The 27,869-nt window shown below is 36.7% G+C and overlaps 1 protein-coding gene across 4 annotated transcripts; it reads right to left on the bottom strand.

The window, feature by feature from the left end:
* Positions 1-385: 385 nt before the first annotated feature.
* ripk1l (receptor (TNFRSF)-interacting serine-threonine kinase 1, like) lies at positions 386-27,581 on the bottom strand. Of its 4 annotated transcripts, none has more exons than XM_051697536.1 (12): positions 27,462-27,581; positions 26,977-27,162; positions 22,919-23,075; positions 19,468-19,605; positions 18,827-19,058; positions 14,761-14,910; positions 13,561-13,634; positions 12,770-12,845; positions 11,842-11,946; positions 6,956-7,531; positions 3,612-3,761; positions 386-1,731 (listed from the first exon to the last, which is right to left on the bottom strand). In XM_051697536.1, exons 2-12 carry the CDS (start codon positions 27,132-27,134, stop codon positions 1,436-1,438), a joined length of 2,112 nt encoding a protein of 703 aa, XP_051553496.1. In that variant the 5' UTR covers positions 27,135-27,162; positions 27,462-27,581; the 3' UTR covers positions 386-1,435. The 4 variants fall into 4 exon arrangements, with proteins under 4 accessions (XP_051553496.1, XP_051553499.1, XP_051553497.1 ...); XM_051697539.1 differs by having other exon boundaries at positions 7,160-7,531; XM_051697537.1 differs by having other exon boundaries at positions 11,842-11,871.
* Between the last annotated feature and the right edge of the window lie 288 nt (positions 27,582-27,869).

Raw genomic sequence — 27,869 nt, 5'->3', positions numbered from 1 at the left:
CCTATGAAAAATGTTTTTTTTTGCACTGTACATAACAGATAACAGATTTGTTTTAGATTGCACTACAGATGTGTGTGTCTGTGTGTGTATGTACGTATGTGTATAACGATTTTTTATTTTTTATTATTATCTATGTCTTGCTGCTGTTTTTGTATTGTTGTACACTGGAAGCTCCTGTCACCAAGACAAATTCCTTGTATGTGTAAGCATACTTGGCAATAAAGCTGATTCTGATTCTGAAAGGGGAGTTTCAGTGCTGCTCACATGTGCGTATCAAATATTCAAGCCGTATATTAAGGGAAAAAAAATAAAATAAAAAATAAATAAAAATTGAGCCTTTCCCCCAATCTTGTTTATTTATATAAATGAAATGGTCAACTGGAAATTAGTTAGTATCTGCTTATTTTATTTGTAAGTGTTAAAACCAATAAAGAAAAAAACAAATTTTTCATTTTTGGGTTAAAAAAAGAAAAAAGAATGGACGCAAAAGTACACAGACCATACACGGATACATTTTTTTTTCTCATTTCCTATTTTTAACTTCAGCATAAAATCAAAAGAACAACAACAACAAAAAGGTTGTTTTTAATAATGGAGATGAACATTTTTTTTCAATTTCCAACATATTCAATTTCTGATTCATAACTGAATATTTTTTTGTTTGTTTTTTTTTTTGCTAAAGCATACCTACATTGAAAGGAAGCTTTTGCAAAGCTGAATAAACAAACAAACCAAAAGAAGGAAATAATCTTCAACTTTGTATAACTAAGGAATATTTGTAATGGAAGCCAGCTGATAGATAGCTGTGCAATGTGTATAAACCTCAAGAGCTGCACTAGCGACTGAAGCCAGGGGCTTTAGCCTCCTTGTTAGCGCACCTGCCTCCCATGTGGGAGACGCTGGTTCCAGTTCCGTATGGAGTGAGTAGAACAGGAACGTCACATGTAGACATCATTTCATATTAGAAAAATTATTTTAATGCAGGTTGATTACATTATAAAAGAATGTGTATATATATATATATATATATATATATATATATATATATATATATATATATATATATATATATTTGTAGGAATTTATTACAAATACAAATGACAAGGCAAAAAGATGCCTTTGGTGCCATGTGTAAATCTAGTATTATACAGAATCTTTCATTAATCACTATGCTGTACTGTTCAAAAATACATAATTCCCAGAAAACGTGCACTCTTTGGATAATAGTGATGGATATTTGGTGTTATTCTGTCAACACAGAATTTGAATGCTGCACAGCTTTGTGAGAGTTCAGAATTTAACCTTGGTTTTGGAGAGTTATAGAGGCAGTAATGGTTTATAATGCACCCTTTATCTGACTGTCTGGCTCTACTCTCCAGCAATTAATTTGCCCTGAGCACACTACTTTATTATGACACCCCCAGAGAGTGCAGTTTTAGGAGACTGTAGCATTCTGAGACTTCAGCAATAGCTGCATGAGCACTTCAGATTTGATGCAGCCATCCAGTGCCCGGCACAGTGTACCCACAGTGATGCCCAGTAGCCCTTCCCTCATCTTCCAGCGCTCCAGCATCTGGTGCACCTTCTCTGCCAACCCGTCACGGTCATAGTCATGCTCAATAGTGTCCACATCTATGTCGGTCAGGCCCAGTTTACGAGCAACTTGCTTCCAGTTGCTACCAATGTTCTGACGCACAACCTCCAGGTGACTTTCAGTGACCGTATGGTCGTCTGTTCATGACAAAACAATGAAATGGAGAAAAAGTATTTCTGAATTTGTTATAGCATAATCATATAAAAAAAATTAAGTAGATTTTTTTTATAATAAAGACATTCAGAACACTTACACAGGATTTTTGTTTATGTGTATAAAAGAGCACTGTGTTCATAACGAACGATCAATATTCAAATTAATTTTAGATTTTTTTTTCACAAATTATATATTTAACAGTCTAATTCAATTTTATCAGCAAAGGGTGTCTAAATAAATTATTTCAATAAAACCTTAATCAAATTAAAATAGAATAACAAAACATTGAATTATTTGTTTTATTTGAAGTGCTTTTATACAGATTCTCAAAATACAACACAAGTTATTTTTGTCAAATAAAGTGCAGCACAACAGAGCATCATAGATGTGAGGTATTGATAAAATATAATACAACTATTATTTAATTATTATTATTACAGTGAATATTACATAACTATACAGTAGTAATATATTTATGTTGTATTTTTGTCAAATTATATAATCTCAATTGATCCATCAATAGTGGATTTTGATGATACCGATAACTGGTAATGATATGATAAAAGGTGGTGAAAATGGCTGATAACCGATTAATCTGTTATTAAAAATATATATATCTGGTTAAGTGTCATGAATGACTTCCTTATCACAGCTGATTCGGGAGCCTGTAATATTTTAGTTTTGTTAGACCTTACTGCTGCATTTTAAACAGTTTGCCATACCATTGTCCCTGAAAGGGTGCAGAGGTGGCTGAGACTCTCTGGTACTGTGATGGATTGGTTCAGATCCTATTTTACTGATCAATCCCAGTTTGTTGTTCTGGGAAACAACAAATCTGTAACTGTGCTAGTACGTCAGGATGTCCCGCAGGGGTCAGTCCTGGGTCCCATACTATTTAGCATTTACATGCTGCCCCTTAGACAGATCATTAAGAAATATGGTTTGGGGTATTAATGCTATGCTGATCAGCACAAAGCCTGATATTACATCCACCTCAACAGTTCTTACTGACTGTTTACATGAAATAAAAACAAGGATGCAATATCATTTTCTTAAACTAAACTGTTCTAAGACTGAGGTTCTACTCACTGGCACACCAGCTGCTACTCATAAATGTAATAATTCAAACTGACAGTAGATAACTGTTAGCTTGTACTGATTAGAATTGACTCCAGCTTACTCAACTGTGTATCTACTTAGAACATTAATTGCTTATTTGTCTTATGCTTGTAATTGCTGTTTTATCATTTTATCCTCATTATATTTGAGTTTTATTTTATTTTGCTAATTATTCTGTGTTGTAGCGCTTTAGGTATGAGAAAAGTGCACTACAACAAAAAATATTATTATTATTATTATTTGCTTTTAAAACAGGATGTGTCAAAGATATTATTATTGTTGTTATTGTTGTGAATTTTACATGAGGATTCAGTGTAGACTTCTAGGAGTCTGTTCAACTTTGAATCCCCAATACATTAAACCAAGAGTTATCTCAAATCTGAACCAATGCATTTGTTCAATACACTGTTCCCTGGTGTCTTCTTGAAGAACAGCACAGTTAATTTAATTTCCATCTACCATAATTTTTTTAATTAGTTGATATAAAATAAATATCATTTAATAATTAGTTATATCACCTCATTTCTACCCTTTCTTTATGTTAAACAACTAACATAGTGCATGGTTTGCAGTGAACAACTGTTGTTACATTGTCTGAGGTTGTTCTCCATCCATCCATCTATCCACTGTACAAAGATTTAATGAAGGTCAGGCATATTCATAAAAAGCCACAAAGGATCCATTACACAGGATTTTAAGTATCAGTCAGGCACTTTTTAAGAATGACTAGCACAAGTCTTACCATACTTCAGCAGGAGTTCATTATATCTGGCTTTGTTGGAGGATCCAGTGGATAATGACCTGTTAAAGCTGTTTTCAGAACCTCGCAGATTCATTGTGTTGTTACTTCCGATCTGAATCGCACTAGCATTTGAGATGTACACAGGTGGTCCTGAAGGACAAGCAAACCCAGTGGCATAGAAGTTAGTATGATGTCACAGTTAGCTGTGTTGTTTTAAGTACTGCAGAAATACAATTAAGCAAATTATCAGAACTGGTTGTTTAGAAGAATGAAAACTTTTAAGGAGCTCAGCAGCCATTAACTGTGCTGATGCCATAGGCATTTTAATTGGTGTTCCAATTATTTAATTGTACTGAATTGTACTAAAATAACACTGGTTGACTCCAGCACCCCACAATGTGAAGATAAAACTTGATTTTTATCAAATTTGAATGATGCTTTCCTGTTTAAAACTTGCTGCCTCAATACTAAGGTGTTGTGAGTGGCTGCCAGGGTGTTGCTATGGAGTTGCTAACTTGTTCTGAGTGTTTATTTAGCATGTTGCTTTGTGGCTGCTGAGGTTTTCTGGGTAGTTTCAAGGTACCGTATTTGTCCGGGATTAAAGTCGCACCTGAAAATATGATGAACCTGGTCAAAATCGCAAAAAACAAACAAAAAATAATAATATTAATAATAAATAAAAAAACACGCAGATGAGTCGCACCCGTGTATAAGCCTCACAGACAAGAGATTGTACAGAGCAGGCGTAAGTACCCAGCAGTTGCTGATATCTCTTTTGCTGCTCATAAGTCGCTCCGTGAAAAATATTTTAAGATCTATGCATTGTATCATGTTATATTTGGGCTCATTTAAATTAGGAGCCTTTTCACATTTTTGATCGATGCTTTTGCCTTCCCTGAGAAACTTTGTGATCTCTCTCAAAAAGTTTTGCGTTCTCTAGCAAAATTCGCATTTTAACGAGAAACTTCTGCTAGCTCTTGTATGTGCATTCCAGCACTATTCGAGCAATGTCTTTCAACAATAAGGAAAGTGATTGCAATGAAAAGAGTGTAGCCAAGACAAGTTAAATAGTTATGCACAAAGCATAATCCCCAATTTATAAACATGTAAAAATTACTGAAGACCACAGTGTTAAAAGTACATTAAATGCCAGTGGCCAATGGTTCAACGATTCACTCATAACCCATTCATTTGTCGCCACCCACGTTAACACCTGTGAAGCATTCAAGTGCGGTAATGCATATAAGAGAGCAAAAAGGTTTTCTAAAGAACACAAGTTTTGTGAGAGAATGTTTCAAACGAAGTTTCTTGTGAGAATACAAAACAATTAGCGTGAGAATGCAAAAGTTTCTGAGAACGCAAAACAATTAGTGTGAGAACGCAAAAGTTTCTTGGGAGAACGCAAAACAATTAGCATGAGAACACTAAAGTTTCTTGTGAGAATGCAAAACAATTAGGGTGAGAATGCGAAAGTTTCTTGTGAGAACGCAAAACAGTTAGTGGGAGAATGCAAAAGTTTCTTGGGAAAATGCAAAACAGTTAGCGTGAGAATGCAAGTTTCTTGGGAGAACAAAAAACAATTAGCGTGAGAACGCGAAAGTTTCTTGTGAGAACACAAAACAATTAGCGTGAGAACGCAAGTTTTTGGGAGAACAAAAAACAATTAGCGGGAGAACGTGAAAGTTTCTTGTGAGAACACAAAACAATTAGCGTGAGAACGCAAGTTTCTTGGGAGAACAAAAAACAATTAGCGTGAGAACGTGAAAGTTTCTTGTGAGAACACAAAACAATTAGCGTGAGAACGCAAGTTTCTTGGGAGAACAAAAAACAATTAGCGTGAGAACGTGAAAGTTTCTTGTGAGAACACATAACAATTAGCGTGAGAACGCAAACATTTCTAAGGAGAACGCAAAACAATTAGCATGAGAATGCAAAAAAGTTTTTCGGGAGAACACAAAGGTTTCGCAAGCAAACGCAAAGTATCTCATGGGAATGCAAACGTTTTGCCAGGGAACACAAAGTTTCTCAGGGAAACGCAACAGTTTATTAAGAGAATGCTAAAGCATTGACCCTGATAGCACATGTACATCACCCATCTATTTGATGTTTGTGTTTACATCTGGAAGACATAGGTTGTTTTTTTAGGTTGTTTGCTCATTTGCAATATGTTTCCTCTGGTATGTCTTTGACCCTGTTTCCATCTGGTATGAAGATGCATTTCAGATGATCCGATCACATGTGGTCAAGTGAAACACATTGCGGTTTACACCTGGTCATTTAAATGAGTCTCCTGTGACCACTTGTGATCGGATTTGGAGGTGAGGGACTCTGTTTCATGACGACACACATCAATCACTATGTCAGCATGTTACTGCATGACATTAAAGCACAACAAAGTCAGAAAAGACAAAGTGCGAAAAAAATGGCGCGCTAATTCTCCCTGATGCAGCTGAAATTTTATCTAAGCATAAAATCAACATTTCGAGCAGAACTGTCCGTTATTTAGTGGATTAGTTGTATTAACCTGAGCTGCAGATGTTTGTGCTTCTCATAAGTGTCTGTGCATGTTGATTTCAGACACACTGAAGAAGATCCGTGAAGTTCTCATGATTGTGTACTGTATATATCTGCTTTTTTTATTTTTCGGATGGTTATTTCCTTTTAAACCACTCATATTTTTTTTTTTTGGTAGCAAAAATTGTGCAATTTTTGAAAAACCTCTAACCTTAAAGCCCAAAGTATACTTCGGCTGAGCGTTCGTGTACAGGACGCGTGACGTAATTCTCATCATCAGCAGAGTGCTCAAGCACTGAACGTGCGCAGCCCGATATTTCTAACCGCGCATCTTTGAACACGCAGAATGAGCATGCACCTGGAATTATTTGCACTAATTAGTGGGTCCAAAAGTTTGCTCACTCACACTCACATTTGAGCCGTTGTTGTCACGAAGATGCATTAGAAGATGTAATCAGCGGTAAACAACAGGAGACAAAGATAAAACATCAACAGTGGATTTGCAAGTCTAGAGCGCATGTGTGAGCAAGTCTGGAGATACCTGCATTTGTCTGAAGACATATAAAGACATCTTTATGGGTATAAACTCCTGAAGAAAAATAGTCTGGTGTCTCGCACAGTCGTAGCGTTCATGTGCTTGTGTATGCGCGCACCTTCAAATCAAGTATACTTCGAAAGGCTCGTGTTTGCCTATATGCAGACGTCAAAATCGAAGTATACTTTGGGCTTAAGTATGAGCAATGGTTGTGTTAGCAAGAGCCACTAATTATTAAAAGGAAAGAAAACAACAGCTACACATTCATGATCATTTCAGAGACAGAGAGAGTTACCGGAGTCTGACGGAGGACATATGACTGGTGAGTTATAACGCAGACCAGCATTTGAATCCAGCATGAGTGACTCGGTTAATCCACCTTCAGGACAGGACTTGAAACGATCATACAGTGGATACTGATGTTGGACCCTGTTATACTCTGAATGCATCCCTGACATCTGGCTTGCATATTCAGGCCTGTAAAAAGCATCAAATGCACCTGCAGCAGTAGCAGCCCTCAGATGCAGGTCCTCTTCTGGGTGTGGAAACAAATCTGGCTTAGTCCAGGACTTCACAGAAGAAACGTCTCCAGACAATCTGCTACTGGCTGGCTGCTGTGGGAGTGGATTGAAAATGCTGTTTGGCGTTAGGTCCAGCTGATCTATACGACTTCCAAACTTGTGGTAGTTCAACTCTTGTGCCAGTTTCAGCTCCAAGTTCGGAAAGCTGGGAGGGGCCGCGTCACACTCCAGGACAAAAGCTCCAGAAGGACTGAGGTCTTCAATGCTGGCCTCCACTGGTCCAGTATCTGAACTCCTTAATGGTGCTGGAGAGTCTCTTGAAGATGGAGAAGAGTCTGCTGACACAACAACTGTCATACACACATTTAATGAGTCTATAATACATCTTTCAAATTCACATTCAGATTGATTCACAATGAATTATTCATACCAACTTAAAAAACAAAAAACAAAAAAAACATTGCAACTAAATCCAACTCGCTTGCTCTGCTTGTTGGTTCTACTTAAAAATCAGAGTAGGGTAAATTCAGGTAAAGTGGGAAACTTTCTGATAATCTCATTGCCATTATTTTAAAATATCAAATGGCTTAACCCCTCACATAATACCATTTTAAAGAAATGTTCTGGGTTCAGTACAATTTAAGCTCAATCGACAACATTTGCGGCACAATATTGATTACAGCAAAAATGTATTTCGACTCGTCCCAAAAGTCAAAAATACAGAAGTATAGTACTGATAAAGTTTCCCTATCTGTAAGTAGGAAATCTCTATGTAATAGGCAAATTGTGTAAAGCGGTTGAAAAACGCCCATCCCCGGTTTGAAAATGCCCACTGATTGGAAAACGTCCATTTTTGTTCTGCAGAGACACGAAATCCGTGTTTCAGTGAGACTTACAATGGATGTGAATGTAAACCCTAACCCTAACCCAAAAAATTTATAAAAAAAATAAAACTACTGTTAAAAAAAAAAAAAAATAATAATAATTTAACTACTGTAATAAAAAAATAAAAAAAATAAAACTACTGTAAAAAAACAAAAAAAAAACCAACTACTGTAAAAAAAACAAACTACTGTAAAAAAAATAAAAATACTGTAAAAAAATAAAAATACAACTACTGTAAAAAAAAACAACCTAAAACTACTGTAAAAAAATACATAAAAAAACTAAAACTGCTGTTAAAAAAATAAAAAAATAAAAATTTAACTACTGTAATAAAAAAATAAAAAAATAAAACTACTGTTAAAAAAATTTTTTTACTACTGTAACAAAAAAATACAAAAATAAAATTACTGTAAAAAAACAAACTACTGTAAAAAAATAAAATAAATACAACTACTGTAAAAAAAACAACAACCCAGAAACTACTGTAAAAATAACAACCTAAAACTACTGTTAAAAAAAAAAAAAACTAAAACTGCTGTTAAAAAAAAGAAAAAACATTTAGCTACTGTAATAAAAAAATAAAAAAATAAAACTACTGTAAAAAAATAAAAATAAATAAAACTATTGTAAAAAACAAACTACTGTAAAAAACCCGAAAACTACTGTAAAACAAACAACCCAGAAACTACTGTAAAAAAACAACCTAAAACTACTGTAAAAAAAAAAGTGATTTACAACAAAAAAATACGAGTTTTAAAAGAAGAATTGTGCTTTTAAAAGTGCTTTTATAAAATTTTACAACTTCATTCCCATGACGATGTAATGTCAACAAACCCTAAAACCCTAAAATGACTTATATTTATATACATTTTATAAACATTTTATAAAAGCACTTACATTAATTCTTCTGTTAAAACTTTGTATTAATTGAGCTGTAAAGTTGTTTAAATCATAATTTTAACAGTCATTTTAGGGTTTTATGGTTTATTGACATTACATCGTCATGGCAATGAAGTTGTAAAATTGGCTATAACTTTACACAGAAAAGGTTATTACGTGATTTAATCACACTAAAATCATGTTTACACGCATATCCTTTATGTCTTGTGGCTATACTTTTGAAACAGTATTTTAATGTAAAAAAATAGGCCCCCATTTACTTCAATTGTAAATGCCTCACTGTAACACAGATTTTTGCTTTTTTCAAATAAAAGGAGGGACGAGTCAAAATAAATTTTTGTGGTAATTAATATTATGCTACAAATGCTGTCGATTGAGCTTAACTTGTATTGAACCCGGAACATTCTTTTAAATGCATCTTTAAACTATTTTCTAAGCGTTACTGGCAAAACAAATGTTCACACATTCACTGTTTGGGATTGACAACCGTATTTACTAACAGGTGTAAGTAATGAAATGAATTTCCGCTGCGTTATTAAATAAATGAGTCCAATCGAGGCACGAGTTCAACCATCAGATCATAATTAACTAACAGTGAATCTGACTGCTTTTCAACCACGTGCAGAGCGCAGCTTTTGTGTCACGTGGCTCGTGCCCATGAACAGCCGGTAGAAATGAGCGGCTGAACTTTCGGCTGATACAGCTCATTTCTCCATCTCTGTGAGTTAACGAAACCCCACATGAAACACACAAGACACACACATGTACAGTGCAGCATGGCTCTTGCTGTACATGACGTAACTAACAACTAGTTGTTCAGTACGGTTCTGTTCACACAGCACACGTTTGCCCAGAATGCGGTTGTGAGACCTGAAAATTTGCACAACATATCATTGTAAATGCAATTCATAAAATGTATAATAAAAATGTTTTTGTCTTAGTATAATATACAGTTGTGCTCAAAAGTTTGCATACCCTTGGAGAATTGGTAATATATGTACCATTTTTAAAGAAAACATGAGTGAGCAGGCAAAACACATTTCTTTTATTTCTTATGGGATTCATATTCAACTGTAGGTTATAACAGAATGGCACAATCATAAAATAAAACATGGCAACAAAGAAAAAAATGAAATGACCCCTGTTCAAAAGTCTGCATACCCTTAGTTCTTAATACTGTGTATTGCCCCCTTTAGCATCAATGACAGCGTGCAGTCTTTTGTAATAGTTGTCTATGAGGCCCCAAATTCTTGCAGGTGGTATAGCTGCCCATTCGTCTTGGCCAAATGCCTCCAGATCATGCAAAGTATTTGGTCGTCTTGCATGAACCGCACGTTTGAGTGGCTCGATGATATTAAGGTCAGGAGACTGTGATGGCCACTCCAGAACCTTTTTCTTCTGTAACCACTGGAGGGTCAACTTGGCCTTGAGTCATTGTCGTGCTGGAAAATTCAAGAGTGTCCCATGTGCAGCTTTCGTGCAGAAGAATGCTAATTGTCTGCCATCAATTTTCTCAAGATTCCCCGTGCCTTTAGAGCTCACACACCCCCAAAACATCAGTGAGCCACCACCATGCTTCACAGTGGGGATGGTATTCTTTTCACTATAGGCCTTGTTGACCCCTCTCCAAACATAGTGCTTATGGTTGTGACCATAAAGCTCTATTTTGGTCTCGTCACTCCAAATTACAGTGTGCCAGAAGCTGTGAGGCGTGTCAAGGTGTTGTCGGGCATATTGTAACTGGGCTTTTTTGTGGCATTGGCGCAGTAAAGGCTTCTTTCTGGCAACTCGACCATGCAGCTCATTTTTGTTCAAGGATCGTCATATTGTGCTCCTTGAAACAACTACACCGTCTTTTTCCAGAGCAGCCTGTATTTCTCCTGAGGTTACCTGTGGGTTTTTCTTTGTATCCCGAACAATTCTTCTGGCAGTTGTGGCTGAAATCTTTCTTGGTCTACCTGACCTTGGCTTGGTATCAAGAGACCCCCGAATTTTCCACTTCTTAATAAGTGATTGAACAGTACTGACTGGCATTTTCAAGGCTTTGGATATCCTTTTCCATCTTTATAAAGTTCCATTACCTTGTTACGCAGGTCTTTTGACAGTTCTTTTCTGCTCCCCATGGCTCAGTATCTAGCCTGCTCAGTGCATCCACGTGAGAGCTAACAAACTCATTGACTATTTATACACAGACACTAACTGCAATTTAAAAAGTCACAGGTGTGGGAAATTAACCTTTAATTGCCATTTAAACCTGTGTGTGTCACCTTGTGTGTCTGTAACAAGGCCAAACATTCAAGGGTATGTAAACTTTTGTTCAGGGCCATTTGGGTGATTTCTGTTATCATTATGATATAAAAAGGAGCCAAACAACTATGTGATAATAAATGGCTTCATATGATCACTATCCTTAAAAATACTGATCCTTAAATTGCATGATCAGTCATATTTTCAAAATGAAAGCCAAAATTTCACAATTTCTGCCAGGGTATGCAAACTTTTGAGCACAACTGTATATATATATATATATATATATATATATATATATATATATATATATATATATATTATTTCCAGTTTTAGATGAAATTTTCTAATAATCTAGGACACTTTTAGGTTTAGTTTTATTTAATATATGCTACAAAAAGATTGGATGTATGGTACCATCTTTTTTTTTCATTCCACTGATTTAATTCTTCCATTTACTGTCGTTCTTCCATGCTGTTGTTTTCTGAAATACATGCTTTATTAATATTATAGAGAATGTGTCAGCCTGCCAATCTCTATAAAGCTCTGTTAAAAGCAAATTTATATGCCAAATAATGTTAAAGAAATAGTTTGCCTAAAAATAACAAATCTGTCATCAATCACTCACCCTCATGTTGTTCCAAGCCCGCATGACTTTCTTTCTTCCGTGGAACACAAAATGAGATGTTAGGCAAAATGTTAGGGACTGACAGCCTAAATCCACATTCACTTGCTTTAAATGGGAAAAAAAAGAGCAGCGTCAACATTCTTCAAAGTTTCTCCTCTTGTGTTCCATTTTCATTTTTGGTTAAATAAACCCTTTAATCTTTTATACTATAGGGTTATGGTCAGGCATTGTACTTTTACAATGGGCAAATACATTTTACACACCATTAGAATGGCATTAAATGACTGTTTCCCGCCACTGCTGTCCAACTTTGAAAACCCTGTTGTGTCATCCCATTCTAGTTTAGGATGATTTTTAGTAACAGTAAGCTATATACACATAATAACCTTAAAGGTGCTGTAAATGATTTTAGCGTTCTGATGCTTTCACGTGACTGAGCCGCTGAATTAGCCACGCCCCCTCATTCCAAAACCCCACCCTCCAAAGATAATTTTGAGACCAAAACCGAGCAAAAGAGCAGCATTGTTTGTTCCTGTGGCACAATAATGCCCTCAACTGACAAAAATTATGAATCATAGCCTCAATGATTCGCTTCAAATACAGCACTATGAGAATGAGCAAAATGATTGACAGGTGAAAAGCACCAATGTCCGCGGTTCACGGACACATATTTGTTTACTGTTTACAAAATCTACAGCTGTCACAAAGACTGGTGAGATATCTCAGGACACTTATTTCATTAATATCTTTAAAGGTGTAGGACATTTTTTTGCATACATTTCCAAGAAAAGAAAATTGCGTACAGCACCTTTAAGTATCCCACTTTCCTTGTATTCACCCTACATAGAAGAGCTGCATTGAGATGCATTACTTGTGTTCCTTTAAGTTGTAAGTTCAAAGACTTTATTAAACAAAGAAAGCAGCATACCTTCAGGAGTGTGAGGCTCTGAAGTTGAGAGAGATTTCATCTTTTCTACCAGCTCCTCTGGACCCTCATACAATTTCTGTGTAAAAACATTAAATTACATGTAATAATACTAGTGTTTCAAGTGCCTTATGTCACACTTACAGCCATCCTGACTGGATCTCTCACTTAATTTTATGTGACTGATTTACTGTATAAATGAACTGTTACAAACTGTCCCATAAACTTTGTGTACAGTGTATTCCATGTCAGTCTTGATCTTGGCATGGAGAGTTCACTTAAAGGGATAGTACACCCATAATGATACAGTAAGTCTCTCGTCATTTACTTGCCCTCGTGCTGTCTCAAACCCATTTAACTTTCTTCTGACTAACATTTGACAGATATGAAACCACTTGAGTTACATGGATTACATTTATGCTGCCTTTATGTCCTTTTCAGAGCTTAAAAACTTTTTGGACCCCACTGACTTGCATTGTATAGACAAAAACATATCATATAGTCTTCAAAATATCTTTGTTTGTGTTCCGCAAAAGAAAAAGTCATACGAGTTTGAGACGGCATAAGGGTAAATAAGAGTGAATGAGGAGAGAATTATAGTTTTTTGGGTGAACTATCCCTTTAAGTTCAAGTAGGTGTGACTGAAAAGGCTAGTAGAAACGTATGATAGTCAGAAACGTACTGTGTGCATGCGCAGAATGCAGACTGGGTCCAACACTATTAATAAGCTCATCTTACACATAAGAAAATAGCACATTGTTTGAGTTGTAAAAAAACAACAACAAAAAACTCACCAGACTCTGCAAATCATCTTCAACATTTGCTTCCAGCTTCTCTTTGTAAAAAGGCAAAAATGTTGCATAGGCATCTGGGGAAAAAATATGCTTCTTCAAACACTTCAAACTATTTTCTAAATGTTACTGGCAAACTGGAACAACTTTATTGACACTTAGTTCTGTTCAATACAACATTTCATTGTAAATGCAATTAATAAATGCATAATAAAATAGTATGATTAATCCAGCCACCGCACCGCTCCGACTGATTCATAAGCCAAGAGTTGTTTGGTTGCGCTGTAGTTGTCGATTCACAAAAAAAGTCTTTTGAAAAGAGTCTTTTGCTTGGGAATCGGATAACACTGGTCACGCTTCATGTCTTGCGTTGTGGATTTAGTAGCGGTGCTGCGACGCCGCTGAATAGTAGTGCAGAAAACAATGTCTAGTACATTTTTCTGTCCGCATCGCCACAAGAATGCTTGTTTAATGAGAATTTGTATGAAGAATTTGTATGAATGATGGGTGATTCAAATTTACTTGCACATCCACTCAAAATCCGAAAGTGTTCTTCCCTTCTTCTTGATGCCATGAACGGTCCTGAACATTGCTTTCATCTTGCTTCAAGATTTATAGCTAACTGAGGCTATCGATGAGCAGCACTAACAAAGAGCCTTTCTATCTAAGCACCTGTGACGTTGACTGCAGGCCTACAGAGCCCCCTTGAGGACAAAACTGGAACATGTTACAGTCCTTATAGACTGTAAGTTCACACAGACATAAATAGAAAGAAAAAAGCAACAACCTGACAATGTTTGACTTTTATTTCACCTGCCAGATTGGTGTGTGACACTATGAAATTCACCGTCCAAATAGAAAATATACACGCATTCGGCTTACTTTCGGGCCCTGGAAGCGAGTGATGCAAACAATTCTAATCAAAGACATTCAAATCGTGTAGTAAATGAAAAAATAAAAACGTTTATCAGGAACTTCCACGTTGTTCTGATCGGTGCATTTTTAACTGAGCGTCATCTTGTATTTTGTCATAAGGATAAAATATATATAAATATAAATAATGTGAAATACAGTTTCACAGCTGGTAAGAACTATTTATGGAACTATTTTATGCAAATTTTCTCAACTCCCTTGCCATTGGCTGGTGTGGAAAAAGTACATTTTGGGTCCTAGAACCAGGATTAAATAGCACTATGAACACACCTTTAAATGGGGGTCGTTTATTAGGGTCATGATGCCAGCATGCCTTCATAAGGTGTATGATTTCTTCAGGTGTGCCACTTGGGATTTGTTCTTCACTGGGCCGATCACCCTCACACACGCAACGACAGATTTGGTCTTCGCTTCTGGCATCTGGAAAACAGAAAAAACAACTTTTTTTCAATCATAAGCCTGATACACGCCAACCTTGCCTGTACAGTGTTCAGAACCATAGACCACCCAGTCGCTCTGAGGTGATAAGAAAAAAGTAGGATCCTCTATATCAGTGGTACCCAACCCTGTTCCTGGAGGCCCCCCAACACTACACTTTTTGTATATCTCCCTAATCAAACACAACTGATTCAACTCATCAGCACGTTAGTGGCGACTAAAAGACCTGAATTGGGTGTGTCAGAAAAGGGAGATATACAAAATGTGCAGTGTTGGGGGGTGGGGAGACCACTACTCTATATAATTCCTAAACAGCAGAAGAACCAACAAGGAAAAGTTTGTCAAATCCTATGCTGTTCCTGGCTGTGTGTTGCACCTACAACTCTGAATTTCCTTCTGAAGGATCCTAACACTAGAAATAAGTGGCTGAAGTTTATTTCTAGCAAGATCCCTGATCCCTTCAGTCTGATCTTAATAGTCTGAGCAGCAAATTTCAGCATGGACTGTTTTGTGAGTAGGTCACAATGTTTTTCAGGATTTCCACAGAGGTTATTGAAAGATCGGGCAGTAAAAAATTATATTGGACACGACAGCAAACCCCTGCACAGCCTGTGGGTGAGTGCAGCAAAACACTTTTACTCATTCCAGATACAAAGAGGGCATTTACACAGAAATTATAAAGGTGCATGTAGTAATTTTTTGAAGTATGTCGAAGTATGACTTACAGTGACACCTAGTGGTGTGGATGCCGCGTCATTACAGTAGTATTCAGTTACCAATGCCATTGTAGAAATTCATTATGCTTTTCCTTAATTTGATCCATAAATGTAAGTGTCCAATAACATGGCACTCACTGAGATTAAGTAGGTAGTATTCAGCTGGTCATGTGATTCAAACATGGCCGCGCCCATGAGAAGACCCTCTCCACATAGAATAAAAGAGCTTTTATAAGTTTACTGATATAACTGAACTCTACACCTCATATGAGTGATCATGATTTATACGTATGTTTCAAAATTACCATTAATTTCTTTAGAAGTAAAACTTTTTAAATGAGGAAATAAATTACTGAGTACACATTTAAAGACACAGCAGCAAAAAAGAAAAAGAAATAAATAAAAAACAGCCTTTTGTACAAAAAATAAAACCTAAGTGGACCTCATGGGTTACAAAATGAATAATAAAGTGATAAAAATTCCAACTGTGCATATTTTGTGCAAAAAAGACTTTGAATAGAAACAGTGGGTTACTATGGAGATTTTCGTACTTTGCTTGCCAACAAACCAATTGTTGAATATTTTTTTCCTCGCCTCATGATAAAACGCGTAGACCAATAAGATGCAAGCTTTGATTGAAAAGATAACATAGATTAAAATAACCATGATTAATATCATGGTATTTGATTGCAGTTAAAGCAAACAAACAGTTCCTTTTTAGCGAAAGAAAAACAAAAAAACAAACATTTGAGGATTGGGTTCAGTCGGTTTCCGAAGTTGAAAATCCCATTCATTTTCCATAGGCATTTAGTTTTTAACAATTTATAAACCTTTAAAGACAGATATACAGTGAGCTCCGAGATTGTTGCATCTGTTGAGAAATCGTGTTTAATAACAGAATTCCTGGTGAAGAACTACACTACCCATGATTTTTAAAAGAAACGTGGCCAACAAAGTGCGCCAAAAGAGCTCTGCAGCGGCCGCCCACTTCCAATGACGCATTCAAGTTGCCCTCCCTACACTCTTAGACTACTTTTATATCTTTATATATCTGAATATTTTGCAATAAACTGTTTCTATACTTATAATCAACAGCTTCACATCAATAGTTTTATATTTTTCCATGGTTTTTAATTAGATTAATTCGGAATGCTTCACAGGATTGTGATTGTGATTCACCTCCTGGGTGGGCACTGTTGTGCTCTATTGGGTTCGACACTACTTATGTAGTATAATCGCAGTAGAATATACAGTTTGTGTACATACTGTACATGAAGGCTTCAAACAGAAGTAGATTTATTTTTCGAACAGTATTCTTTACTCACCTCAATCACGCAAAGAACATAGAATCTATATTCCTCAAAATGAATCAAAGCATACAGGGAAATGCAAACACTGCTTTCTATACAAACCTACAATGAGTTCTAGTAAAATAATTAAATAATATAGCCACTTTGCTTTTGCAAAACTGTTTTGTTTTTCTTCAATGATTAAATTTCGCTTTACAAAAATCGACAAAAAACACTTTACCCAAGTTAAACGTACTATCTGTGTTTCATGTCATAAATTAAATGTATTTTAACTAGATCAGACAGTCATGAACTTTCACTCGTGTCAGCAGACTGTTTGCTTACCACTACCCATTGTACCGGTGTGAATTTGTTAACTGAGTATTTGTTTCACTTTTGGTGTGCAATGGCCTTTTGCATGCAATTTGTCTCACTTTTTTACATCGCGTTTGTTGTGAAAGTGCCTTCAGACAGAATGTTAGCCTCAGTCATCATTCGCTTTCATTGCATCTTTTTTGATGACTGAGGCTAACGTTCTGCTTAATATCTGCTTTTAAAAATAATTCATACAGATTTGGAGCAACATGTTTAAAGATGACATCATTTTTTATTTTGGATGAACTATGCCTTTAAACATACACTGGCGGCCAAAAGTTTGGAATAATGTACAGATTTTGCTGTTTTGGAAGGAAATTGGTACTTTAATTCACCAAAGTGGCATTCAACTGATCACAATGTATAGTCAGGACATTACTGATGTAACAGCACCATCACTGTTTGAAAAAAGTCATTTTTGATCAAATCTAGACAGACCCTATTTCCAGCAGCCATCACTCCGACACCTTATTCTTGAGTAATCATGCTAAATTGCTAATTTGATACTAGAAAATCACTTGTCATTATATCAAACACAGTTGAAAGCTATTTGGTTCATTAAATGAAGCATAACATTGTCTTTGTGTTTGTTTTTGAGCTGCCACAGTATGCAATAGACTGAATGTCTTACGGTCAATATTAGGTCAAAAATGGCAAAAAAGAAACAGCTTTCTCTAAAAACCCATCAGTCAATCATTGTTTTGAGGAATGAAGGCTATACAATGCTTGAAATTGCCAAAAAACGGAAGATTTCATACAAAGTTGTACACTACAGTCTTCAAAGACAAAGGACAACTGGCTCTAACAAGGACAGAAAGAGATGTGGAAGGCCAGATGTACAACTAAACAAGAGGATAAGTACATCAGAGTCTCTAGTTTGAGAAATAAATTCCTCACATGTCCTCAGCTGACAGCTTCATTGAATTCTACCCGCTCAACACCAGTTTCATGTACGACAGTAAAGAGAAGACTCAGGGGTGTAGGCCTTATGGGAAGAACTGCAAAGAGAAACACAGACATTGGACAACAGATAATTGGAAAAGAGTGTTATGGATCTTAACCCCATTGAGCTTTAGTGGAATCAGCTAGACTGTAAGGTGCGTGAGAAGTGTCCGACATGACAGCCACATCTATGGCAAGTACTACAGGAAGCGTGGGGTGAAATGTCACCTGAGCATCTGGACAAACTGACAGCTGGAATGCCAAGGATCTGCAAAGCTGTCATTGCTGCACGTGGAGGATTTTTTTGATGAGAACTTTTTGAATTAATTTAATAAATTTTTCAAATTGTAATAGTCATTTTTCACCTTATTAATGTCCTGACTATACATTATGATCAGATGAATGCCACTTTGGTTAATAAAAGTACCAATTTCTTTCCATAAGAGCAAAATTTGTACATTATTCCAAACTTTTGGACACCAGTGTATGTTTTTTTCTGTGTAGCAATAATGAACTATGCTTGGAACAGCACCAGTATCGCTGAGAATACAAAGAAACACTAAGATTATCACTCACGTTCATATGGCTCGAGACCTGTGAGGATGACCCAAACTACAATGGCAAAGCTGAAGACGTCAGATTTCTCAGTGGAGCGTGTGTGGATGCTTTTGAGATGCTCTGGTGCCATGTAGCACAGAGTACCGGCAGCATGAATACAGGTCTTCTTCCCCAGACGACTCTGTCGGCGAGACTCCTCCTTTGTCAGTTTGCTCCACGTATCGGATGTGGCCAGACCGAGGTCAGCGATCTGACTCAAAACAAACAAAATCCAGATCAGATTTCACATGAAAAGTATTCATGAGAATGCATTGCAGAGAGCGAACACGAGAACTTAACGTTGTTTATCACAGTGGTTCTCAAAAGTTTTCAGTATTGGCCCCCTTTTTTTTTTTTTTTGGTCCCTTAGCAATTAAATGCTCTATTAGTGTTTAACTAGAAATATATCTACTGATGTCTCTGTTCGATGAAGCTGCAGCTTAGTTTGCAGTATTATATACTGTACATGTATACATAATAAAAATTTAAAAAAAATCACATTCTAAAATTTTTCTGCTGATCTAAATCCCACTCCACATCAAATATGTTCTGATTGATACAGTGTTACGCATCTTGTTAACAAGGGTGACGTTTAGGACATTAAGAAATAACTTTGATACTTTTATATGGAAATGCTTGTCCACCAGGATGTTCTCTGGTTTCAGATCTTTGTGAATAACTTGGTTGTCTGTGAGATAAACCATTCCCTCCAAGATCTCCGCAATGATTCTTCCTTTCACCGACACTGGAACGATCACCTAGAACAAAGAAATATGGACAGTAAAATGTGATTGCAATTTGAAATGAATTTAAAGTGATCAGATGATCATTTAATAATCACGACAGGCCTAGAGACAACCTATGATCAAGGATGAACTGCAGTTTGATAACATTAAAGATACACATTAACTGATACTGCTTGCACACCAAGCTGCCAACCGCTTTCCGCAAACTTGTTCTCGGTCTAGCTCAGTCAGGTACAGTACTGTGCAAAAGTCTTAGGCACATAAGATGTTTCACAAAAGCATTTGTCTTAAGATGGTTATTTATATCTTCAGCTTTAGTGTGTCAATAGGAAAAATACATTTTAGACTCCCAAACATTACTTTTGCAAACAGAAATATTAGAATAGAAGAACAGGGAGCCCTGCAACAGATGTCATGGCCCCCACAATGCCTCCCACTGAACATCGTGTCAGTCTGAGATTACATATAGAGACAGAAGCAACTGAGACAGCCTAAATAGATAGAAGAACTGTGGTGAATTCTCCAAGAAGCTTGGAACATCCTATCTGCCAACAACCAAGAAAAACTGTGTCCAGGTGTAAGTAGGAGAATTGGTGCTGTTTTAAAGGCAAAAGTGGTCACACTGAATATTGATTTAGCTTTTTTATGTTTACTGGACTTTGTATGACATTAAGTGATAAATGAAAACTATTTATGTCATTCTTTTTTGAAGACATCCACACTATGCACCATTCAAGTGCCTAAAACTTTTGCACAGTACTGTATGTTAAGCATTATCTGTTAAAGGGATCATGACATGCCTATTTTATTATTTTAATATGTTCCTTGAGGTTCACTTATAATTTCTGCTCAAAAAACTGTCATATATTTGTTAAACATGATCATTTTCCAACTTCATTCTGACCCTCTGTCAGAAACACTTGGTTTTGGTGCGAAAATAAGGTGCATTGCATCTCCTTTAAACTTGCGCGACCCGACATTGTGTTTTGGCTTCGCTATACGCAACGTATAATATAAATTCCTTTAAGACTCTGTCGGTGCTGTCGGTAAAGGGTTAAACTTTTGACGCACTGAGTCGTGACAAACAACATGGTGCCGATCACAGTGGAGTTTGTCTTTGGGAAAAATGGCAACAAAACTACATCTGGTAAGAAACCTCATTTTGTTTTTACATTGAAACCTGTTTGAGTCAAAAGATTAGAGTCTCTAGTTACATCCAATATGCCATTTTTAAACTTTAAGCGATTTATCGCGAAACGGCTGGCTGTTAAACACAATGACCACTATAGTGTACAGTAGCACTAGTTTTTCTTTATTTACTGTGCATTTTCACACTGAGAAATTTTTTTTGCTTTCAGAGCCTTTATATGGTGTTAGGATGAAAATAAGCTGCATTTTGAACTGTTCTGAAACCAGTGCAGACAGACAGCACACTGTCATTAACTAAAGTCATTAAGTAATTTACTAAATAGGAAGAAAGGGAGCAAGGGAGCATTCTATAGCTTTCCTTTGCAGCTAAGTGCATTCACTCCTAATATCTGACCAAAAGTTTCAGACATGGGACAATGGTAATCAGTGCATAGATTCAGAATTTATAATGTATCATTTTATTTTAACATGGTTGACAGTGATTGGATGATGCTGGCCATTACTATGAATCAGAATTATTTATGCTAATTTCTAATTGTTAAAATGCTTCAGCACTGGATATCACTTGTTTGTTTGACGTAGCAAAGAGAAAACCTTGAGATTTTGTTGCCAAAGTAGAAAAAACATTTGAACATACTAGTCAAATCAAGTAAAATAATTTTTACTTGTGCTTTTCCCAATTCACATTGTTCCAAAGCAGCTTTACAGAAAATCAGCGGTACCATCTCAAAAAAATCTGACTTGGTAAACAGCTTGGTATTATTTAAAATTTCACAACTTAGTCCCACTGTCCACATATTTGGACTCAATTTTTGGGAAAACTATTTGCTCTAGAATTATTATTTAAAAAATGTTATGTTTATTAGGTGCTACTTAGAATTGGAGACTCTAAATTGCCCTGTAGGTGAGTGAGAGTCCCCCAGCCACAGGGGGTTGCGTCAGGCAGGGCATCCGGCGTAAAACGTGTGCCGAGTCAAATATGCGGATCACGGATGGTCCACTGTGGCGACCCCTAATGGGAGCAGCCAAAAGAAGAAGATTAGGTGCTACTTAGTTACAAATCAAAAAAAGAAATGGAAAATACACACAGCATTCTAGCTCGGGTCTCAGGAGGTTAAGACTTGACAGTAAACGTCCACTGTTCTAATTGGCTCGCTGCTCTTGACTGACCTGCTCTCTCCTCGCCATCTCACTGCTCACAGCTACTGGACGGAGGTACTGAAGTGATAAGGTAACGTAGGCGTTGATGTGTTGTTGTGGAGGCCTTCAGATGCAAATATCTACCACTGTGTGACCAGAGATTCTTTTACATACAGTATATGGAGATAACAACCTTCATGGCTGTACAAAAGGAGAGAGCGCAACGGTCAACTAGCGTGTTACGACAGTAAGTCACCGTTTGTGGATACCATATAAATGAGTGGGGAGAGCAGTAAAGTGACATCTACCTGTCGCAAAATCGTCTGTGACTTCTCTTATAAAACATCAATTAATCGTAGTAAATTCCATGCACAGTTCATTCAAAAAGGACAGTTTAGTGTAAAACATGTTGAAGATTAGCGACAGGCGGTTAATTCATTAAGTGATGAGCTGTTTCCTCACAAAAGCAGTTTAATCAGCACACTGAGGCATCTCCTCCATTGACATTCATTCAAAAATAACGGCCTCGTCTCCTCGCCAGTGTACCATATGCTATGCGAGCGCCATATGCCATACGCTATGCGAGCGTCGTGTTATGCTATTTTAGGCTAAGCTTGTAGGCTCCCCTATTAGAAGGGTTATGGTGTGAAATCACAATGTGGAGGAAGTAGAGAACAAGTTGTTTTGGCAGCTTGGTTTCAATAAATGCTCTTTTGCAGTGTGGAGGATGTTTTGAGTTCTGAAACTTACAATATGTTTTTATAGTACAATGACCTCTTACACGTAAAAAGATCAGGGAAAACGTTATTCCTAATGTCATGACCCCTTTAAAAACGTTTTAAATGCAAATGTTGAGTGTCATGCAAATAGCATTTATTCTTAACTAGGGCTGTTTATTAGCGTGATAATTAAAGAAAAAGTAAAATAATGCAGTTAATAATTAATTAATTGATCTGTTCCAGTCACATGAAAACAACGGCAGTAAATGGAAAAACACAACCCTATTCTAAACATAATTTTGGTGTAAAAGTATTACCTTCTCCAGGAGGTTGCGTAGATTGCCTTTATGAATGAGCTCCATGACTAAAGAATATTCACCATCGTCCAGAATAATCCCCAGCAGCTTGACTACTCGCTGATGGTTTAACCGGCTCATCAGACTGCCCTCTTCCAGGAGAGATTGCTTCTGTCGCCTGATTAAGAGGCAAAAAATTACAATAATAATACAGTCAACATCATCAAGCTTGATGTACTATGCATTACACATCTAAAAAGGATGATGCGGTTGTTGTTTATTTACAGTGCTCTTAAATATATTTGGACAAAAATTGCAATGCACTTCATACTGTAGGGCTTTACTGGTTGTTTAGATCAGTGTTACTATCAGAAATAATTAATAATTATTTCTGTAGTTATTAATCAATATTTAAATTAATAAATTGGATCTAACTCATTAAAACCTCATATGGGACTCCAGTAAATGTAGTGCGCTACATTTAGGAGCAAGTTTGGTTATTAGCAATAATTAATAATTATCAAAGATAATTATTAATTATTAAAATAGAACATTGATGAGAATCAATGTTAGCTTTTTTTTTAATCCTTTAAATCGACAATTATCAAAGATAATCGTTAATTGTTAACATCGATGAAACATTAATTAAAATTAACACTAGCTTATTGATCATTCAAATTCAATCAAAGATAATTATCAATTATCAAAAATCAATAGAATATTAATAAAGATTAACATTGACGGGGCACCACCCTGGAATCAGGGACTAATAACCAGATAGTATAACAGTCTCAATATTAGATTGTTTTCTTAGGAAAATCGACATCCGAAGAATATCGATTTTCGGGGAAAAAACAATGAATGAAGGTTTGAATCCGAACACTGACATCCCGTCAGCATGACACAGGCATATGCAAAACAAACCAAAACACTTCTCTTTGTAATATAAACAAAGTTTATTTATGCAGTAATATCAATTAATAATTAATACAATGCAGTCAATAAACTTCCGACTTACAACTACAAACTAAACAGTGATATGATTAGATATGGAAATAAAAATAATCCTATAACACATAAGGTGTGTGTGTGACAGTGTGTGTGTGTGTGTGTCAGTGTGGTTAGTGAGAGAGAGAGAGAGAGAGAGAGAGAGAGAGAGAGAGAGAGAGATTATTAAGTGACAGCCCGAAAGCTGATTACGCGATAGCTGGAGATAAAGCAGCCGTGTTCATCACTCAGAGACGCGGTTTTAAGAGCGGGGCTCGTAAAAGTCCTGCGTTATTTGACTCTAATGGATGAACTCAGTTTCTGTCTCACCCGCGATGGCGAAAATGCACAATCCAATATGGTTGGACCACAATACAGCAAAACAAATTTGTGGTAATTAATACCCTGAGTATTAATAATGAGCGGACATGGCGGTCCGTAAACTGTACAAGCAAAAACCTTGAAACACAAGAATAACACACTATAATATTCTATCTCTGCCCAGACGTAAACCTCTTACTTGAATCGCATGAGGACACAGGTAGAATGTGTTTTCCTCCGTCCTTTAACTCTGACCCGGTTCCTTGAGGCTCGTGTGATGACGGGAGGCCGTTTCCTCGCTCTGTCGGCGGGCGGTACGGCTGTTGATTGTCAGCGGGCGGTACGGCTGTTGATTCTCGGCGGGCTGGCGGAGAACTCAGAAATGTCGACTTGATTGAAGATGGAAGAGAAATCTTTAATCTCTTCACTTCTGTAGGCAAACGGGTGAAGATGCGAATTGCTCGGCGGTCTCCTTCGGATCCGTTAGAGTGTTTGGTTATACACAGAGTAATCTCAACTCGTCCAGCGAGATGGAGATTGTATGGCCACAGTTTCAAATCAGACGTTACTTCCTTATGCTACGAGGCTGCACCAGAGAGCAGCAAAAAGCTACGTCCGTATTCGGTGAACGAAGTCGCTGGAAGCGAAATCTTTAAGCATTTCAGAATTATTTGAACTCCTGATGATGTCATGTTTGAGGGACGTTCTGTTGTGTGCCTCATCCAATAGGAGTTGAGAGCTCGATCCTTTAGTGAGCAAGGCTTCCTGGATTTGTAGTCTGTTTTGGACTCCCTTTGTTTGATTTTGGCGCGATTTTTATCAGTAAAATTTACGACATGGAATGTGTGGGGGCTGAGTTAAGTTTTATGACTGTTAGGCCTGCCTTTGTCTTCTATCTGAATACATGAGGCCCAACAATACATTAAGTGTGTCAATTTAATTTTAGGGCCAATGTTATGAAGTACATGCAATAAAGTTATTATCATTCTTTTTTTGAAAATGCACAATGCTGAATTTATTTTAATATACAAAAAATCATTAATGCAATCAGGCTTTCAGTTGCACCGCATTAAAACCACCTGTTGGACCGAAGTCAGGTAGAGTTCATTTATGTTTGTGAAGAAATATATTTCATTATTGCTGCTGCTGATGATGACCACAGCTGTTGTTTTAACCATCTCTCTACTTTTAATGTACTTCCAAAAGGAATGATTAAAAAAACTGTTTCTTATTGCAACTATTTTACTGCATGTTTCTGCATTACATTTTCATGTTTGATCAAGTATATTTCATCTCCATCTTTATTAAATTCTCTTTTTTAGTTTACAGTTTTATTGTTTGCAGTGCATAGACCTACTCTTGAAGTATTAGAGTTCACTTGTATTGTCCACTGAGGCTGTAGATTATAATATATAAATAGGTGTCATCAATTGAACTTGTATCAGCCATGTCCTCTAATTCTACTCATTCACTCCTATAAGAAAAAAAGGGGAGAAATATCCGATAGATTTGGCTATTTTTAACAAGGAAAAACATGACGAAAAGCTAGTTTTTTGCATTTTAAACAAAGCCGAACATTTTTATTTGCCTGCCAACTGACAAATGTAGATGTCAAAAGAAGACCGCTTGCTGTGGCTGCAAGCTTTTGAGCTGCAGAGCCATCTCAGTTGCCTCTGCGTCTGAGACAGTCAATCCGCGCATCTTATCACGTGGCTTGTTGAGCGCATTACTGCGGAGACCTAGTGCGTGTGGAGGCTTCATGCTATTCTCCGTGGCATCCACGCACATTTTTAACACAACTTTGGCCAACGCTGCTCTTCTCCTCAATAATAATGTGACCGGCATCAAGAAATATTATATCACCCCCTTGAGGTCTCCCAAAGCTATTACACCAGACTACATTAAACGGAAGCTCAACTGACAGTGAATTGGAAAGCATACAAATTAGGATTCTAATTACAATTTCGGCTAATGTTAACACATCGATATAAAAAAAACAAAAAAAAAAACAACAACAATTGTCAATTGATAATTAATGTATTGACATTTTATGACATTCCTACAGAACAGTAAGCACAATCCAAAACAATACAAATCATCAACCCCACTTGACTGTATAGCCTCTTACTAAAATACAATTATCTGTGAGTACCACAATGAAAGTATCGGTACTTTCGGTATCGGTACGGTCTTTAAAAATGGTATTGGCGCACCTCTAGTATGAATTGCTTGAATTAAATATTTTGCGCCATCCCGTTTATATTCTACCACAGGTGGGACTGTCTGCTAAGGTGTTTGACATTGTAGGGACGGAGAGTTTCATGAGGGATCTGACAGATGTGCAACAGCCTACTTCTTAAAGTCAATGAGTTTCCATAATACATAATCAGAAAGAAATACCAAAACAGTTGAGCTGAACAGTTGAGACCTTTTTCACGCTGGCGCCATCTTTGATTTTAAAAGGGAATGACAACGTGGCTGTGAGGGAAAACTTAACATATCTTCAATAGCACGAACGGTATAAAGCTGTAAAAAGCTCCTAGATCACATCTGATTTTCCACAGTTCGTGTTGTCTGGAGTTCTTTGTATACTGGATGTTCTTGATCAGATATTTTATCAACGTTTCGTCCGCGGAATGATCCAAAAACACTTTAAACTGCAGTACAGCCCATTGAAGAGACTGTACAGCTATCCCTCACTGCCTCGTTGTCATCCCTATTAAGAATACGTGGATAAGGTCTATACTCATGAACTAACCCCTCATACTGACCCATTGCGAGGGGGGCCGGTGTATACAGTCTTCAGGACCACATGGCCCAGTGTTTTGTGATCGCACAGATAAACTTCCCCAAAACCTCCATAATCCAGCGGCTCTTTCTTGATCAGATCTGCTGATTTCATAAGATGCAGGCTCGATGCTGTAGTCATGCTTCCTCTCTGGTTAAAATGAATTTTCCTTAGAAGAAAATAGTTAATAAAAGACAGATAAATATAAAAATAAACCCGCTCAGAACACAACTTCATTGCGGAAGTAGTGAACATTGTCTGACAACTGAATATCAACAATTCGCTACGTTCAAAAGTAAAAGTTACAATTAAGAGATGATTAGATTAGATACACTAGACACAACAAATACATAAAGTGTTTATACGGGAAATATTTTGGCGATGCAGTAAAAGTGTTATATGGGAGAACTTTGAAACTTTTCCATTTGTTAGTACACGATAATATTAATCAGATAAAACATAACCTACCCTATTTGTTTGTTAATTAGAACAATAAGAGTTTTCTCTTCTATCGAAAAACCATCGTTAAAAGTGATCAGAAACACCGTGACTCATAGCGCTGCTCTCAGCTTCCGAGATACTGGTTCATGAAGTGAAAGTAAAAAAAATTCAGACTCACATAATCAACTCCAGAGAACAAGATCAAGCAGTTTACAAACTGCTCATGTTAAAGGAACAGTTCACCCCAAAAATTCTATCACCATTTACTTCCCCTCATGCCATCCCAGATGTGTATGATTTTCTTTCTTCTGCAGAACACAAACAAAGATTTTTAGAACAATATTTCAGCTCTGTAGGTCCATACAATGCAAGTGAATGGGTGGCAAAATTTTGAAGCTCCAAAATGCACATATAGTCATCATAAAAGTAATCCAT

Source organism: Myxocyprinus asiaticus, chromosome 5 (genome assembly GCF_019703515.2).
Source record: "Myxocyprinus asiaticus isolate MX2 ecotype Aquarium Trade chromosome 5, UBuf_Myxa_2, whole genome shotgun sequence".
NCBI classification, from domain to species: Eukaryota; Metazoa; Chordata; class Actinopteri; order Cypriniformes; family Catostomidae; genus Myxocyprinus; species Myxocyprinus asiaticus.
Note: the sequence above shows the minus strand (reverse complement) of the source record. Positions and strands in the feature narration are given on the sequence as shown.

Bases quoted from the DNA above. Each gene is read 5' to 3' on its own strand.
- ripk1l (XM_051697536.1), bottom strand. From the start codon at position 27,134: ATGACTACAGCATCGAGCCTGCATCTTATGAAATCAGCAGATCTGATC. The intron at 14,911-18,826 runs GTGAGTGATAAT...TCTGTTTTCCAG, and splicing joins AGGTCTCGAGCCATATGAAC to ATGCCAGAAGCGAAGACCAA. The intron at 7,532-11,841 runs GTGAGTGATTGA...TGTGTATGACAG, and splicing joins GGGCTTGGAACAACATGAGG to TTGTTGTGTCAGCAGACTCT.